This window comes from Acinonyx jubatus, chromosome C1 (assembly GCF_027475565.1).
Source record: "Acinonyx jubatus isolate Ajub_Pintada_27869175 chromosome C1, VMU_Ajub_asm_v1.0, whole genome shotgun sequence".
Taxonomy (NCBI): Eukaryota; Metazoa; Chordata; class Mammalia; order Carnivora; family Felidae; genus Acinonyx; species Acinonyx jubatus.
The window spans coordinates 101542636-101557891 of NC_069381.1; the positions used below are offsets into that span (position 1 = coordinate 101542636).

At 39.8% G+C, this 15256-nt stretch overlaps 1 protein-coding gene across 5 annotated transcripts in view; it reads left to right on the top strand.

The window, feature by feature from the left end:
- Nucleotides 1-15256, top strand: part of CHD1L (chromodomain helicase DNA binding protein 1 like) — a 178974-nt gene that overhangs the window by 133515 nt on the left and 30203 nt on the right. For 4 of the 5 annotated variants that reach the window (XM_053214690.1, XM_027051461.2, XM_053214692.1 and 1 more), the window contains 8 exons: nt 2724-2830; nt 3376-3490; nt 4088-4119; nt 7022-7103; nt 10063-10225; nt 11898-12053; nt 12782-12874; nt 14209-14305. In XM_053214690.1, coding sequence (XP_053070665.1) covers nt 2724-2830; nt 3376-3490; nt 4088-4119; nt 7022-7103; nt 10063-10225; nt 11898-12053; nt 12782-12874; nt 14209-14305 — 845 coding nt within the window. Of the gene's footprint in view, nt 1-2723; nt 2831-3375; nt 3491-4087; nt 4120-7021; nt 7104-7296; nt 7328-10062; nt 10226-11897; nt 12054-12781; nt 12875-14208; nt 14306-15256 lie in introns of all 5 variants that reach the window. The other variant, XM_053214693.1, reaches the window with a different exon arrangement.

A 15256-nucleotide genomic window follows, 5' to 3' on the forward strand; every position in this document is an offset into this window, starting at 1 on the left:
CTCCTTTGCTTCCCGCACTGAACCCCCTGACTTCATTCAGAGCCAGCAAATTCCACTTGTCCTTTGCCTTTCTCCAGAGTGTTCATATAGCTCTACTTGAAGTGCCCTAAAAACATTCTACCATCTTGCTAAAATTTTGTTTAGAATTTTCACATTTGTGTTCATGACGGATATTTGTCTCTAGTTTCCTTTTCTTATGACGTCTTTGGTTTTAGCGTTGTGGTAAAAAAGATGGGCTCATAGAATGAACTGAGAAATATTCTGTCCTCTTGAGTTTTCTAAAAGAATTTGTGTAGAATTGGTATTGTTTCTTCTTTAAATGTTTGGTAGCATTCACTAATGAATCCAAATTTTGTAGATATATCTGGTTTATGGTAACAAAAGATAAGTTTTTTCTCAATAGTAACCTCCGTGAAAGCTGAACAGAATGATTTTCTTCTAGTAAGTACTTAATTTGGTGATTGCTCTGGCACAGTCTGGGCTGCGAAGCAATGGATAGTTAAAAAAGGAAATGATTTCCATTGTAAAATTAATGTTATCTCAGTTAAAAAGTAATTGCCACCCTCTAACCACAACACTCTAACCATAACCGTGGGCAGCAAGGTATCTGAAATGGCTGACATCATAGTGAGCATATCATTTGTTTGCTTGTTTGTTTTAAGTAGGCTCCACGCTGGTCATGGAGCCCAGTGCAGGGCCTGAAGTCATGACCCTGAGATCAAGACCTGAGCTGAGGTCAAGAGTCTGACACTTAACTGACTGAGCCACCCAGCAGCCCCTATAGTTTGTATTTTATTAATCTAACATTGTCATTGTAGTTACCCATTTGATTATATTCTTCACAGTCATTTTCTGCTGGCTACATAATACTTCATTAAGAGAATTCATAATTTACTTAAATATTCTGCAGATGAGGAATGACCAGTTCCCCTCCTTTTGTGCTACTTAAATTAACCTTACTGTGAACATCCTTGGGCATATAACCTTTTCAGGATTTTGGATTGTATCTTTAGGATAGATTTTCACAGAAATGGTTCAGCATTTGGGAATGGGCTCCTTAAACATTTTGCTTTATAAAAGCAAAAATGTATTTTCTCTGTATATCACAACAGACATTTATTTATTTATTTATTTATTATTTTTTTAATAAACTTTTTTTTTAATTTTATTTTTTATTTTTTAAAATTTACATCCAAATTAGTTAGCATATAGTGCAACAATGATTTCAGGAGTGGATTCCTTAGTGCCCCTTACCCATTCAACCCATCCCCTCTCCCACAAACCCTCCAGTAACCCTCAGTTTGTTCTCCATATTCATGAGTCTCTTATGTTTTGTCCCCCTCCCTGTTTTTATACTATTTTTGCTTTCCTTCCCTTATGTTCATCTGTTTTGTATCTTAAAGTCCTCATATGAGTGAAGTCATATGATTTTTGTCTTTCTCTGACTAATTTCACTTAGCATAATACCCTCCACATAGTTGCAAATGGCAAGATTTCATTCTTTTTGATTGCCGAGTAATACTCAATTGTATATATATACCACATCTTCTTTATCCATTCATCCATCGATGGACATTTGGGCTCTTTCCATACTTTGGCTATTGTTAGTGCTGCTGCGTCCCTTCGAAACAGCACACCTGTATCCCATGGATTAATGCCTAGTAGTGCAATTGCTGGGTTGTAGGGTAGTTCTATTTTTAGTTTTTTGAGGAACCTCCATACCGTTTTCCAGAGTGGCTGCACCAGCTTGCATTCCCATAAAAGTTTTTTAAAAAATATTTATTTATTTTTGAGAGAGAGCGAGAGAGACAGAGTGCAAGTTGGGGAGGGCCAGAGAGAGGGAGACACAGAATTTGAAGCAGGCTCCAGGCTTTCAGCTGTCAGCACAGAGCCCAACCCAGGGCTCAAACCCATGAACCTTGAGATCATGACCTGAGCCGAAGTTGGATGCTTAACCGACTAAGCCACCCAGGTGCCCCTATAGTAACCTTTTAAAGAAACTTTTAAAGGCTGTGTGTACAGCCTTATCCTAAAATGTGCCTATTTGGCTTTACAAAGATTTTTGTTTTTTAGGCCTACTTAAGCTTATGAATTATTTATTGTTTGTTTTCCTCAGTAGAACATATGTTCCAAGAGAGCTAGGAGTTTTGTCTGTTTGGTTCAGTGTTATATTCCAGAACTTAAAACAGTGCTAGCAAATAGAAGGTGCTCTATAAATGCACATGGAAGGACGGCAAACATTAGGGAAAGGAGGGAGGGAGTTAGGAAGGAAGGCATCCTCCTTCAGGAGAGTGTGGCAAGCAGCGGAGGCCACCTCGTGGTAGGCCATCTTTAGTCACATCTTGGAAGTCCTTGCCTTAGGTTTTTGGAGTGTTCTTGATCTTGTGCATTATTTGTATTTTTTCATTTATTTCTGTTTGTCTTTCCTGATTTTTTCCCTTTGCATTGCAGGGTTAATTACATAAATACTGAGCTTCATTGCTTGTTAACTATTGATGTAATTGAGTACCATGAATTTCTTTGGCAATTATATTTACGCTTAAAGGATTTCACTCTAGGATTGGATGACTCTCCCATTGTGTGGAAGATTGTACATTATTGTTTTGTACACCAAGTCTTCTGTAAGAGTTTGTGTTCCCTACAAGGTTGTGGGAACTTTGTGGTTGTTTCTCACGGAAAAGTAATAAATGTTATAAAAATTGCCTTCTTTTTGTGTATTCCAGACTATTGCTCTCTTCATTTACTTGGCAGGAAGATTAAATGATGAAGGACCATTTCTGATTCTTTGCCCCTTGTCTGTTTTGAGCAACTGGACAGAAGAGATGGAGAGGTACAGAGTAGATGTAGCTGAAATTTTGTTTTTTACATTGAGTATGATTTTTTTTTCTGGTGATAGTGAAATGTGATAAAGCAACATATTGTCCTAAGCAGTGATTTTATTTCTTCCAGAATACTCTGACCTGAGCAATAAAGGTAGAGACAGAATCTGATGGGGGGAGGATTAAGTGGGTGTTATTGCTACTCAGTAACAACACAGAACGGTACTCAGTAAATTTTGCTGAACTAAAGGAGAAACTATCTTTTTCACAGTGACATAGGAAGTAACCAACATGGAAAAAAATAGTTTTCTCTTTAGAATTAGCACAAGGCCCTTGTAGATGTTCATCTGATCCTTCCGTCTGTTCACACAGAAACTTACCTATAGGTTTACCTGTTACCATAGATGAGATTTCAGAGTTCAGGACTCTTTCTGGTTGCAGGACATCTTGAAGTCTGCATGTCAGTAATCCTTCCATGAAATGTAATTTTCTAGATATGCACACCCTTCCCTTTGGCTGTACATTGGTGTTCATCTACCTCTTTTCTTGGATCCAGATTTGCTCCAGGGCTTTCCTGTGTAACATATGCAGGTGACAAGGAGGAGAGAGCCCACCTACAGCAAGACCTGAAACAAGAGTCACGTTTTCATGTGCTGCTAACTACCTATGAGGTTTGAATTTATTTCTATCAAGAACTCTTAACCGTGGGACCGTAGAGGTTGGAGAATCTACTGGAATTAATTTTTTGGAGAGCATGCATTTTTCTGGGAGAGAAGTCTACTTTCATTAGATTGTCAGAGAGGGATTGTGACCAAAGGAAGTGAAGGACTACTGTGTTCCAAATTGGCTGAATGTCTCTTCTTTCCTGGTGCGGCAAGAGCAAAGGTGCCCCGGTGAAGGGGGTGGCATTTGAGCTGCCTATTGGCCAGTGAATAGGAGGAAGGAGGAGGCAGGCAGGGGAGAGGGTTTTGTGGGCTGAGGGGTTGCCTGTTACTGCAGGATGAGAGTAGAGGGTACTCAGTTCCAGTCTCATTTGAAGTTTTTAGTCTTAAAGTGAAGGCAAGACCTTCCACTTACTCCTGCCTAGGTTTTGTTTTTCTTCAAGATAGTGCTACTTAGAAGTTATGCTCACAACTTTTTTTTATTTAGTGAATGATTAAGACTTAACTCTCCTAAAGTATAAGATTTAGCTAACAAGAAACTAGTTTATTAATATCAGTTGTATTAATACTAGCCTTTATAATGTGTCTTTTTCCTTAATTTTTCAGATTTGCTTGAAAGATTCATCATTTCTAAAATCGTGAGTATGTTGCGGTACTTCAGAAACTGTTGAATATATCATGAGAGTCACGTCTTTCCTTTACGTTTTAGTACTTTACCTTTCATGTCATGTCTGGCACATCTTCCTGGTATGTCTTCCATGAGTGTTACTTACAGATTGGTGTGGCATAGAGTAGTCCTGCAGTCTAGCCCTTACTCATTAGCTGTGTGTCCCTGGGTTACTTAACCTTAGTGAACCTCAGCTTCTTTGCTGGTAAAAGGAGGATAATCTCTACTTTGGATGGCTGTTGTGAGGATTAAATAAGGTGTCTGTGATGGGTGGTTAATAAATACTAGATTCTTTGCAGATTGCGCAGATACCTTTTAGGACTGCTATTTAGAGATTTTACTGCAATATAGGAGGTGAATTATTTGAGCCTTTTCCTGGAAGTATCTTAAAGTAGCAGTCAGTGCTATGAAATTAACTTTTTAGGAAGGGAGTTTTAAATATACTTTTAATTAGTTAGCTTTCAGGCTTTCACATCAGCTCATGATGCATAGGAAGCTTAGATTTAATTCTTCCATACCACCTAATACCATGGGTGATATGTTGCAGTATAGGGTTGAGACTACAGTTACAATGTAAATTCAACACTAGCTAGACTTTAGGTACATAAGAAAAGGTACATTGACACGGTTTCATTCTCCAAAGCATGCGTAGTTTTGATGTGGTTAGGTGGGGAGAAACTTCTGTTTTCAAAGTGCTTCAATATTTTAAATGTTCTCATCTAGCTTCTTCTGAGTTGGATTTCTGTTTTCATCTTATTTTGAGATACTGAAGGCCCAGTCATAGATTTCATGACTTCCAACCCATAAGTTTCCTTTAAGTAAGCATGTTATCTTACTCTTCTTAAGAAGAAAATAGGCTTGGGGTGCCTGAGTGGCTTAGTCGGTTGAGCATCCAACTCTTCATTTCAGCTCAGGTCATGATCTCAAAGTTCGTGATTTTGAGCTCCGCATCGGACTCTATGCTGACGGTGCGGAGTCTGCTTGGGATTCTCTCTCTCTCCCCTCCTCTCTCTCTCCTTCCCCTGCACGCTCTCTCTCTAAATAAATAAATAAACTTTTTTTTCTTTTTTAAAGAAGAAAATAGGCTTCCCTCTCTTTTTCTTTTTTCTATAATTAGTATCTAACGTAATATTTGTTGAAGATCTCCTCTCTGGAAAGACACTGTTTGGGAGTTACCAGCAGTGCCAGGAAAGCAAACTGTAGAGCTCCCTAAGAGCACATAGACTCCAGTAGAGGGAGAGGCACTATACAGATATTCATAGTACAAGGCAGGATGTGGGAAGTCTCAAAAGGCGAGAAAATTGGGACATAAATGGTTTTTTTTTTTTTTAAGTTCATTCATTTTTGAGAGAGAGACAGAGTGTGAGCAGGGGAGGGGCAGAGAGAGAAGGGAGACACAGAATCTGAAGCAGGCTCCAGGCTCTAAGCTGTCAGCACAGAGCCCGACACGGGGTTTGAACTCATGAACTGAGATCATGACCTGAGCTGAAGTCAGACACTTAATCAACTGAACCACCCAGGTACCCTGTTACATATATGTTTTTGATTACTTAAAGTATCCTAGGTGACCTTCATGAAAAGCCTAGTAGGCAAGTATAGATCTTCTAAATAAAGAAAGCAAGAGATTAGGTAATTCAGCTGAGGCCACATTGCTAATAATGGCAAAGAGACATCCAAATGTACCACTTGGTGTTGTGGAGACTTTTTCTTTTAATTTTTTTTTTTTAATGTTTATTTTTGAGAGAGCATGAGTGGAGGAGGGGCAGAGAGAAAGAGGGAGACACAGAATCCGAAGCAGGCTCCAGCCTTTGAGCTGTGAGCACAGAGCCCAATGCAGGACTCAAACCAACGATCCATGATACCATGATCTGAGCCGAAGTCCAATGCTTAACTGACTGAGCCACCAGGTGCCCCTCTTTAAAAAATTTTACTTATTTTGAGACAGAGGGAGTGGGGGAGGGATAGAGAGAGAGAATCAGAAGTAGGCTCTGTGTGCTGTCAGCATGGAGCCTAATATTGAGTTCAGTTTCATGAACCATGAGATCATGACCTGAGCTGAAATCAGGAGTCCAACACTAAACCGACTGGGCCACTTAGGTGCCCCATGTGGAGACTTTTGAAGAGCATCTCAAAAAAAATAAACATCTTGGGGCGCCTGGGTGGCTCAGTCAGTTAATCCTCTGACTCTTGATTTTGGCTCAGGTCTTGAGAAATTGTTGTTGTAATTTACTATGCTACAAAATGTGCTTTGGAAGTAGCCACCAAAGACCTCCATACTAGTATATCCAACAGATGTATCTTCCTGGACGTCTGTAACATTTGATCTTATTCACTGCTTCCCCATTTTTTTAAATTACGCTTTTTAAGCTACTGTGACACCAATTTCTCATAATTTTTCTTCTGGGTTTAAATCTCAGCTCCACTGCATTCTAGCTTTATGACCTTGACCTAGTTACCTAATCTTTCTGAGCTTTAGTCTCCTTGTTGGTAAAATGAGCACAATAATGTCTACTCACCATATTCCTTTGGATTAAATAACAGACATAAAGCTCCAAGCACAGTGTCTGGCACATAGTTGGTGGTCATAAATGTTTCCTTTTGCTTTCTGTCTCCAGCTCCTTCTTTTCTGCCTTTATGCACAGGTCTTTCCTGTCTTGGGAAAAAAATTCCCTTAAATTTACTGCCTTATCCAGATGTTGTCTCATGTACATGGCAGGCTTTCAGATAAGAAAGAAACTTGAGTGTGTTTCTAATAGAATGGGCTTAATATTAGTCTTGCCAACAATAGTTATTTTTATGGTAAGACTTTTTGGCTATCAGATATATGTTGGAATTTTTACACAAAACTGAAAGCTTGGATTTTTCTCTCACAGCTTCCCTTGGAGTGTTCTTGTTGTGGATGAAGCTCACAGGTTGAAAAACCAAAGCTCCTTGCTGCATAAGACACTTTCAGAGGTAAACTCACAGGATAGTCTTAGTTTTTGTATAATCTCCTTTTGAAAAATACTATTTTAGGCCTGTGTAGAGTTAGTTAAGTTGAAACTTTTTTTTTCAGTCCCGATTTCTCTAGGGCTAAGTAAACATTTCATGAGTGACAGAGGTAGTACTTATATGGCCTCACTGCTCCTTCCTCTCATCTTTTACACAGGAAATAACGTATACTGAAATCTGGTTATCAGGTAATAAGATGCTATCCCAGTAAAATACATTGTAGTTTTAGAAATGTTTCAGCTCTCTTTTGATCTTCTTCAAAGGGGTAGTTCTTTAAAATTAATCTTATTATAACTCTTCTGTCTGCAATAGCAGTTATATCTGACATATTGTACCCTTCCCCCCATTTATCATCTTAAAAAATTTGACCGTTCACATGGAGTCATAAAGAGACCATTGCATGCCATTGACTATTAGCTGCAGTCTCTCTTGTCTTTGTCATACTTTTGAGTGTGACACCCTTGATCTCCTTCCCTTCTCTTGATCTTTGCCATCATTCTGGCACAGTGAGAAACGAGAAATGTCAGTGTAGCCCTAGCCTTGCCCTCTTTTCTGAGGAGCCAGTGGAACAGCTTGTGAGTAAGAAGCGCCTTTCTGTTTGCTGACCTCATAAAGGCTTATTCATGAGACTGCATGTGTGAATTCCTGTGACCATCACTGAAGTTTGGTCCCTGTCCTATAACCAATCAGATAATAAGATTAGAGGTGACTTAGAGGAAAGTCTTAGGTCTGAATTCTGTATTTAATGGCTAAAATTTGGAGTTTTTGATATTTTGATGAAGATATGGTCACTGTTATTGGTCCAGTCTCAGAGATTGCTATCCCCTGGTGGGGCTGACTCTGCTCTGTGTTTGCCTTCATTTTGGGACTCTTAACAGTATCTTTTTCCCAACGGATTGTCATATTCTGGCACCTCACTCTATAAGACACTGCGTCATAAACTACCATGCCAGTTTACTAAAATATAATGGGAGAGGAGAAGCGGGTGTAGTAAAGGAACCCCAGGTTTGGAGTGGGGAAACTAAGTTCTATTGCTGTCCCCAGAGCCTTTCCTTGTTCATAAGGAAACTAAGGCTCAGAGATTATGTGAGGAAATTTTGTGTGTCATCTAAGCATTCCTTTTTAGGTGAGGTTTGAATCGCAGACGACTTGTTGGTTGGAGAGAAATGCATTTATTGATAGGGCTGAGAGGTGGGCTAATACTGTTTTCAGCTTGTTTGTGAAAGTTGGAAGCAGTTTGTATTGAAACATAGGGAGTTGGTTCTACAATTTATGCTACGCCTCGTTTACGTTTACAAAGTACATTCACAAAGTAAGTACAGTACCTTGACAGAGTAAGGCTGCTGTGGAAGATTATGTAGAAAAGTTTATAAAATACTGTATACAACGAGATCAGCTCCGGATTTTTTTCACCCAGTGATAAAATGGACACTACTTTGAATAAGTACGTGAGCTCATGTGACAGTCTAAGTTGACTGTAGTGACCGGCAGCTCTCATCTTTTTCAGTCACCCCAGCTCTTTGCTTGGTGAACACATATAAAAATTTGAGTTGGTTATTGGAAGCATTTATTTCTGACCAGTTCCCATACTTGAAGTACTATGAAAACATTGTCCTACAAGCAGAGCAGGCATGAGTGGATGGACATTGATTAGACAATTTAAAAAGAAAAAAAATAAAAGAGATTGCAAAAAAAAAAATAGTAATGACATTCTCAAATCAGTTTTAATTGCATTTCATTTGTTACCTTACTACAAAGCTGTATCATCTTATGACCCTTTCCCAAATCTAAATACAGAAACACAAGAATAAAAATAAAAGCCGTTAGGGGCGCCTGGGTGGCTCAGTCAGTTGGGTGTGCTTATAGCTCAGAGCCTGGAGCCTGCTTCAGATTCTGTGTCTCCCTCTCTCTCTGCCCCTCCCCTGCTCATGCTCTGTCTCTCTCTATCTCAAAAATAAATAAAAAAACATTAAAAAATAAATAAAAGCCACTAATAATTTACTCCCCTGCATACATTAACATTTGACATATCTGCTTCCATATCCTTTGCTGTGCATATGAACACCTAAACATATAAGTATGCATATTGTTATTCTAGAAATCAAAATATACTGTATTTTTGTATTTAATAAGTATGTCTATATATAAAAGGGTATATATGTACATATACACACACTGTATTTCATTTTTTTAAATGAAATATATAAGATATGGCTTTTCAGTTTTGCTTCATTATTTAATTCAAATGGTATAAGTTCTTATAAATGTCAATTTAGAGCTTGTCTTTTGCTTAACCTAGTATCTGTTACTGTTTTTCCTAACCTTTTATTTCATTATTCTCTTACTCTTGGTGTTCTCATCACCTGCTCAAAATTTAAAGACTTTCTTTCATTTATGCTGTATGAGGCTCAGAAACATCCAGAAGTCTTGATGTTTTGGATGTGATACACTTACGTTTTATAAAAGGACATTCTTTTAGTCTAGATCTTTTTGCTTCCTGCTTGTAGTGGTGGGCCTGATGCTATAGCTTTTTCAAACTCTTGAGTATATACCATGTGCTTCTGAAGTCTCAATAGACTCACCATGTGGGTAGTAACATACTGCTTGAATTCTCACAAAGATTGAACAATAATAATCATATTGAATATTCATGTAGTACTTCAGAGTTCACATAGTGATTTTACTCACCTCCTTGTAACAGTTTCTCCTTCCCAGGATTATTATCCCCTTCTTACAGTTGAAACTGAAGAAGTATTATTCCTACCATCAAACAGCTGGCATACAACTTGAACCTGAGTCCTCTGATTTCATGTCTTCATTGTCACCCCATTAAATCATGCCTCTCTCTGTAAAGGTTTTCATGGGTAACTCAGTCTTGCTTTCCGAGGTTATGGATTTTTAATTTTTATTTTATGTATTTGAGTTCTCAGTAGTCTTCAGTCTCCTGTTGACCGGAACTCCCATCCAGAATAGCCTCCAAGAGCTCTACTCCCTCCTCAGTTTTGTGGAGCCTGATGTCTTTCCCAAGGAGCAGGTGGGAGATTTTGTTCAGCGTTACCAGGATATCGAGAAAGAGTCCGAGTCAGGCAAGTTCCCTTCCTACAAATCATGCCAAGAGGTCTGGGCCCAGAAATTGGCCTGGTGCATAATAGACACTGGTTATAGATAGAAAAGAAAGAGAATTGATAACCAGACGACACCTTCTAGGGAGAAAGAGCCACCCAAAACTAAGGTGGTGCTAGATCCCCTCATGTCGTTCCCAGTTGTCTGCTATTCATGATTCTTATTTGTTTGTTACGTGATTCTACAGCGGGGCTTCATGGGTCATTTTTGGAAGAAATGGAAAGTGTTTGCTGGTTTACAGACTTTTTTTTCCCCTCACCTGTCATTTCTATAATTTGGTAATCTGTTAACTTTCTATGCTATTTTCTGAGGCAGAAAAGTATATGGGGTGCCAGAGTCCCGAACTACTCTTCAGCATTCCACAGCACTGGTGTTTCTGTTCGCTGTGCACCAAAATCAGAAGTCTGGGATGGATGCATGGTGGGAGTGAAGCAGGAAGCATCCTCGTTTGTACAGCTGCCAGTTGCGGTCTTCCTCTTGCACCCTTGCCCCTCTGCCTCGTAGAATTCTCTGTCCCTGTAGTATTATCCCGGGACGAGTGTTCAACACCAATGCTAGGCAGGCCTGCCAGTGGGTGTGCATGTCCTGGGTGAGTAGGAGTTGGAAGGGCTTCTCACACCTTGCCCATCCTGCAAGCTGAAGATTGCCCATCCTGCAAGCCTGCTCTCATTGCCCCCATGTTTAGGGTCCAGATAAAACACACGACAGCCCGTCAAATATTACATGGGACATACTCCTATTAAAAAAGTGTCTGCTGTTTATGTGGAGTTTATATTTCACTGCATTCTTGTATCTTGTTTGCTGAACCTGGCAACCCAACATGGAGCAGAATGCCAGCTCAGGCCAGTTTTTGAAGTTCATGACCCCTGGGGAAGGAGCAGGGGCGTTGAAGTGAAAGGAACTAAGTTTGAATGCAACATTAACATCCAGCTGTGTGACTTTGGATAAGTGTGCTTAATTTCGCAGAGCCTTGCTTAACGTAGCTATAAAAATGGGGACAATAGTCCTTGTCCTACACTTACTTCTAAACCCTTATGCTAGTCAATCAAATTAAGTGCAGAAGTATCCTGGAAACAGTACAACTCTATGCAAATGAGATTATTAATAAAAATCAAGTTCTTTGCGTGTTCCTAGTTCTTGAGTTGAAAGCCAGGAATAGTTTCAGAAGGAAATGGGAAAAGGAACCCGGTGAAGAAAGAAACACAGTTGATCCTTCAGTACAGGGATAGGGTGCTGACTGCCCTCTCCCACGGTTGAAAATCTGCTATAACTTTTTGACTTCCCAAATTTAACTGCCAATAGCCTGCCATTGACTGGATGCCTTACCGATAATGTAAACAGTTAAGACATATTTTGTGCATTACATGTATTGTATGTTGTATTCGTACAATCAAGTGGGCCAGAGGAAAGAAATGTTAAGAAAATCCTAAGGAAGAGAAAATACATTTACAGTACCATAGTGTATTTGTTGGGGGAAAAAAAAAATCTGCACTTAAGTCAACCTGCGTAGTTCAAACCCACGTTGTTCAAGGCTCACCTGTATTATGAAAAATGACAAGACTGGTCTAGCATGTGGAATTGGTATGAAAATTTTGTCCTACACTTCTTGTGTTGTTGGTTTCTTTCCTTACACAGCAAATGAACTACACAAGCTCTTGCAGCCATTTCTGCTGAGGCGAGTGAAAGCCGAGGTAGCTACAGAGCTTCCCAAGAAGACAGAGGTGGTGATATACCATGGCCTGTCAGCATTGCAGAAAAAATACTACAAGGCCATTCTGATGAAAGACCTAGGTAATCAGAGGGCACTTGACTGCTCAGAAACTCAGGATGTGATTTTCATGGAGGGGAGTATTTTATTATCACGCATGCTTCGTATAGCAATACGGGATGGGATTTTGTATTCTGAATATCGTTCAGTCAGCTGCAGTGAAACTGTGCAGGGTATCTTTACTGGAACGCAGACTTTACTGGTTGTTGCACTGGTGAAATTTCCTTTTCTTCCCCCACCCAGTTGTCCATACTGTGTAGCAGTTAGTTAAGCAAACATTCTAGGTAGGCCGGTCACACCTTTCATCTTTCCACCCTGTCACATATTTAACATATTGCACACCTTTTTTGTTGAATAAGACTCACTGGGAGGAGTTGGGAGTGGAAACGGAGTCTGTCGCTTTGCATTTTTTTTAGAGAGAGCATGCACGCGTTGGGGAGAGGGACAGAGGGGGAGGGAGAGAAAATCTTATGCAGGCCCCATGGTCAGTGTACAGCCCGATGTAGGCTCGATCCCATGACCCTGGGATCATGACATGAGCTGAAATCAAGAGTTGGATATTCAACTGACTGAGCCACTCAGGTGCCCCAATATGCTGCTAATTCTTAATGCAATTCAGTGAAATTTAGGAGGTTATTATAGGTTTGAGAGATATATACTGAAATAAATAAGGTTATTTATGGAAACGTAGAGTTTTTGAGTTTTTTGTTTTTGTTCAAAAGTCCATTTCTCCCTGTGTCTCTGTTTATAGCTGCATTTGAAAATGAGACAGCAAAGAAAGTTAAACTTCAGAATGTCTTGTCCCAGCTTCGGAAGTGTGTGGATCACCCGTATTTGTTTGATGGTGAGACAGTGCCCTTTTTTCTCACATTGCTTTTCATGAATATTTCTGTGGCCAACATCATAGCAAAATTCTTGAAAAGAATTTTCCATATTTACTGTCTAGTGTTCTCCCCATTTTCTTTCTAATTTTTCTATGTTGATGTAATTTAGTATATTGTTCATATTCAACTTTCTTTATTTGTCCCCTTAATGTCTTCCCCATGGCTTTGATTTTTCTTTTCAAATTCAAGATCCAGCCACAGATCCTGAATTATATTTGGCTGTCTCCTTTGCTTTTTTTTTTTTTTTTTTTTTTTTTTGCCTTTTTTGGTCTTTCATGAAATTACAGTTTTGAAGAATCAAGGCCAGTTGTTTTATGGGTTGTCTCATCTGGATTTAGGGATCATGTCTTCGTGTTTAGATGTCCCATTGTCTTAAACCCACTCCATGGCCAGCCTTTCATCATCGCCATTGAACTTTGCAAGTTTACCAGTGATACCTTCAATGGTTGTCCGTTCACATTTTAATTAACCTCTTAAAACCTTTGACACAGTTGATCACTTCTTTCTTGAAACACTTTCTTCCTTTGGCTTTTGGAATGCTATTACTTCTCCATTTGCCTGTATCCACTCCTTCTCAGCCTCCTTCGCTGCTTTCCCTGTACCTTAGAGATGTCTGCAAATTTCCCTCTAAATGCTGTTTTAGCTGCACACCGCACATCTCAATATGTAGTGTTTTCATTTTCATTCAGACTAGGGCTTTTTTGAGTCATTCTGACAGGTAGCCTTTGGGACGCTTCCAGGACTTTTGCGGCCTTGGGAGGACTAGAATGGGTAGGACCAATGTGGAGGGTTTGCTGCAGTTCTTTTAAGGGAGTGTTTGCCAGGTAGTACTATGAATTGCAGAGTCTTAATCAGGTGCATTTCAGAATCTTTTTTTAAGGCAGGGGGGGATTGGGAACTTGTAGATTTTGAAAGAAGCCCTCTAGGTTATTCTGACTGCCATCCCCCAGCTTGAGAGTTACTAGTTTATACATCTAAGCTGTATTTCTTGATTTGTTTTCTCAAGCGAGAGTCTCAAATTTTCAATTCTCTGGACTTTAGCATGTCCCTGTGCCTCCTTTTCCTAAAGAGTGGGCTTGTTCCTTGAATGGACATTTTTTGTCATATTGGGGGTATTGGCTCTGTGACTGATGTTAAGCAGCACTGAGATTATCATGCAAACACATAATTATAAATGCCTCAAAGAGAGATGAGACTTGGGCCCATTATCAGAAGGAGCTTGGCCTCTTGCTGTGGCCTTGCCTTTGGCTTCTCTACTCAAGGAGTCTGCCCTGACTGGGGACACATTTTTCAGGTGTGGAACCAGAGCCTTTTGAAATTGGAGACCACCTGATCGAGGCCAGTGGGAAACTTCATCTACTGGATAAGCTCCTGGCATTCCTGTATTCCAGGTAGGTGGTTGGTTCACATTTTCTGCTCTGAGCTGGTGATTTTTAAAACCAGAATAATGAACAACTCATTGATTTCTTGAGACTAATTCCAGTTTCCCTTTTTTTTAAGACCCCGATTCTGGTTCCATCTTCTCGCCAACTACACCCACAGCCATCCCCATCCCACCCCATCCCCTCCATAATCATCCTTCCTTTTCCCGAATTTCTATAGCACCTAGGATCCTAATCTAGCACTTGGCAATGCACTGCCTTAATCTGTTGTCTGGTTAATTGGTATTAATCTTATCACTCCAGCTGTATTGTTTAGTTCCACAAAGAGATAACATCAAGCATTTCTTTTTTAATTACTTGCTGGTACCTTGCATTAATTGGCACCTAATGAAGGCTTTGTAAATCTTCACTTTGGTTAACCTGTGGCATTTGGTTCAGGGCGAACTTGGGGGATTCTTTCCCAGAGACATGAATTGGGTAGCAGAAGACTAAGTCACTTCTGGAGCTTTAAAATGTTCAGCTAAGTGTTCAGTAGGCTGGTGGCCAGCCTCTACCTGATCCTTCTGGTCCCCAGTAGGACAGAGGAGTCTAGAAAAAGCCCAGCTTCCCAAGGGTTTCTAAGTTGTCCCTATGGGACAACTGCCCTAAGTGGGCCTGAACTAACCTCAAAACCTCAGATTTGGCGAAATCACCCAACATTAGGAATGTGCAAATCAAATAATTGCATGTCTTACTGTATTTTATTGGCTGTGATATATCTACTATAAGTGTGTTTGAGGTACAGGAGGACCCATAAACATCTTCTGTCCAACCTTTTCATTTCACAGGTGATAAAACAGGCCCAGAGTGGTCATGACTTGTCTAAAGTCACACAGCCAGCAAATGACAGAGATGGGATTAGAATTGAGGCCCTTGGCTTCAAGTTCAATGTCCTTTCCAAGTATTTGAGGCTACAGTCTT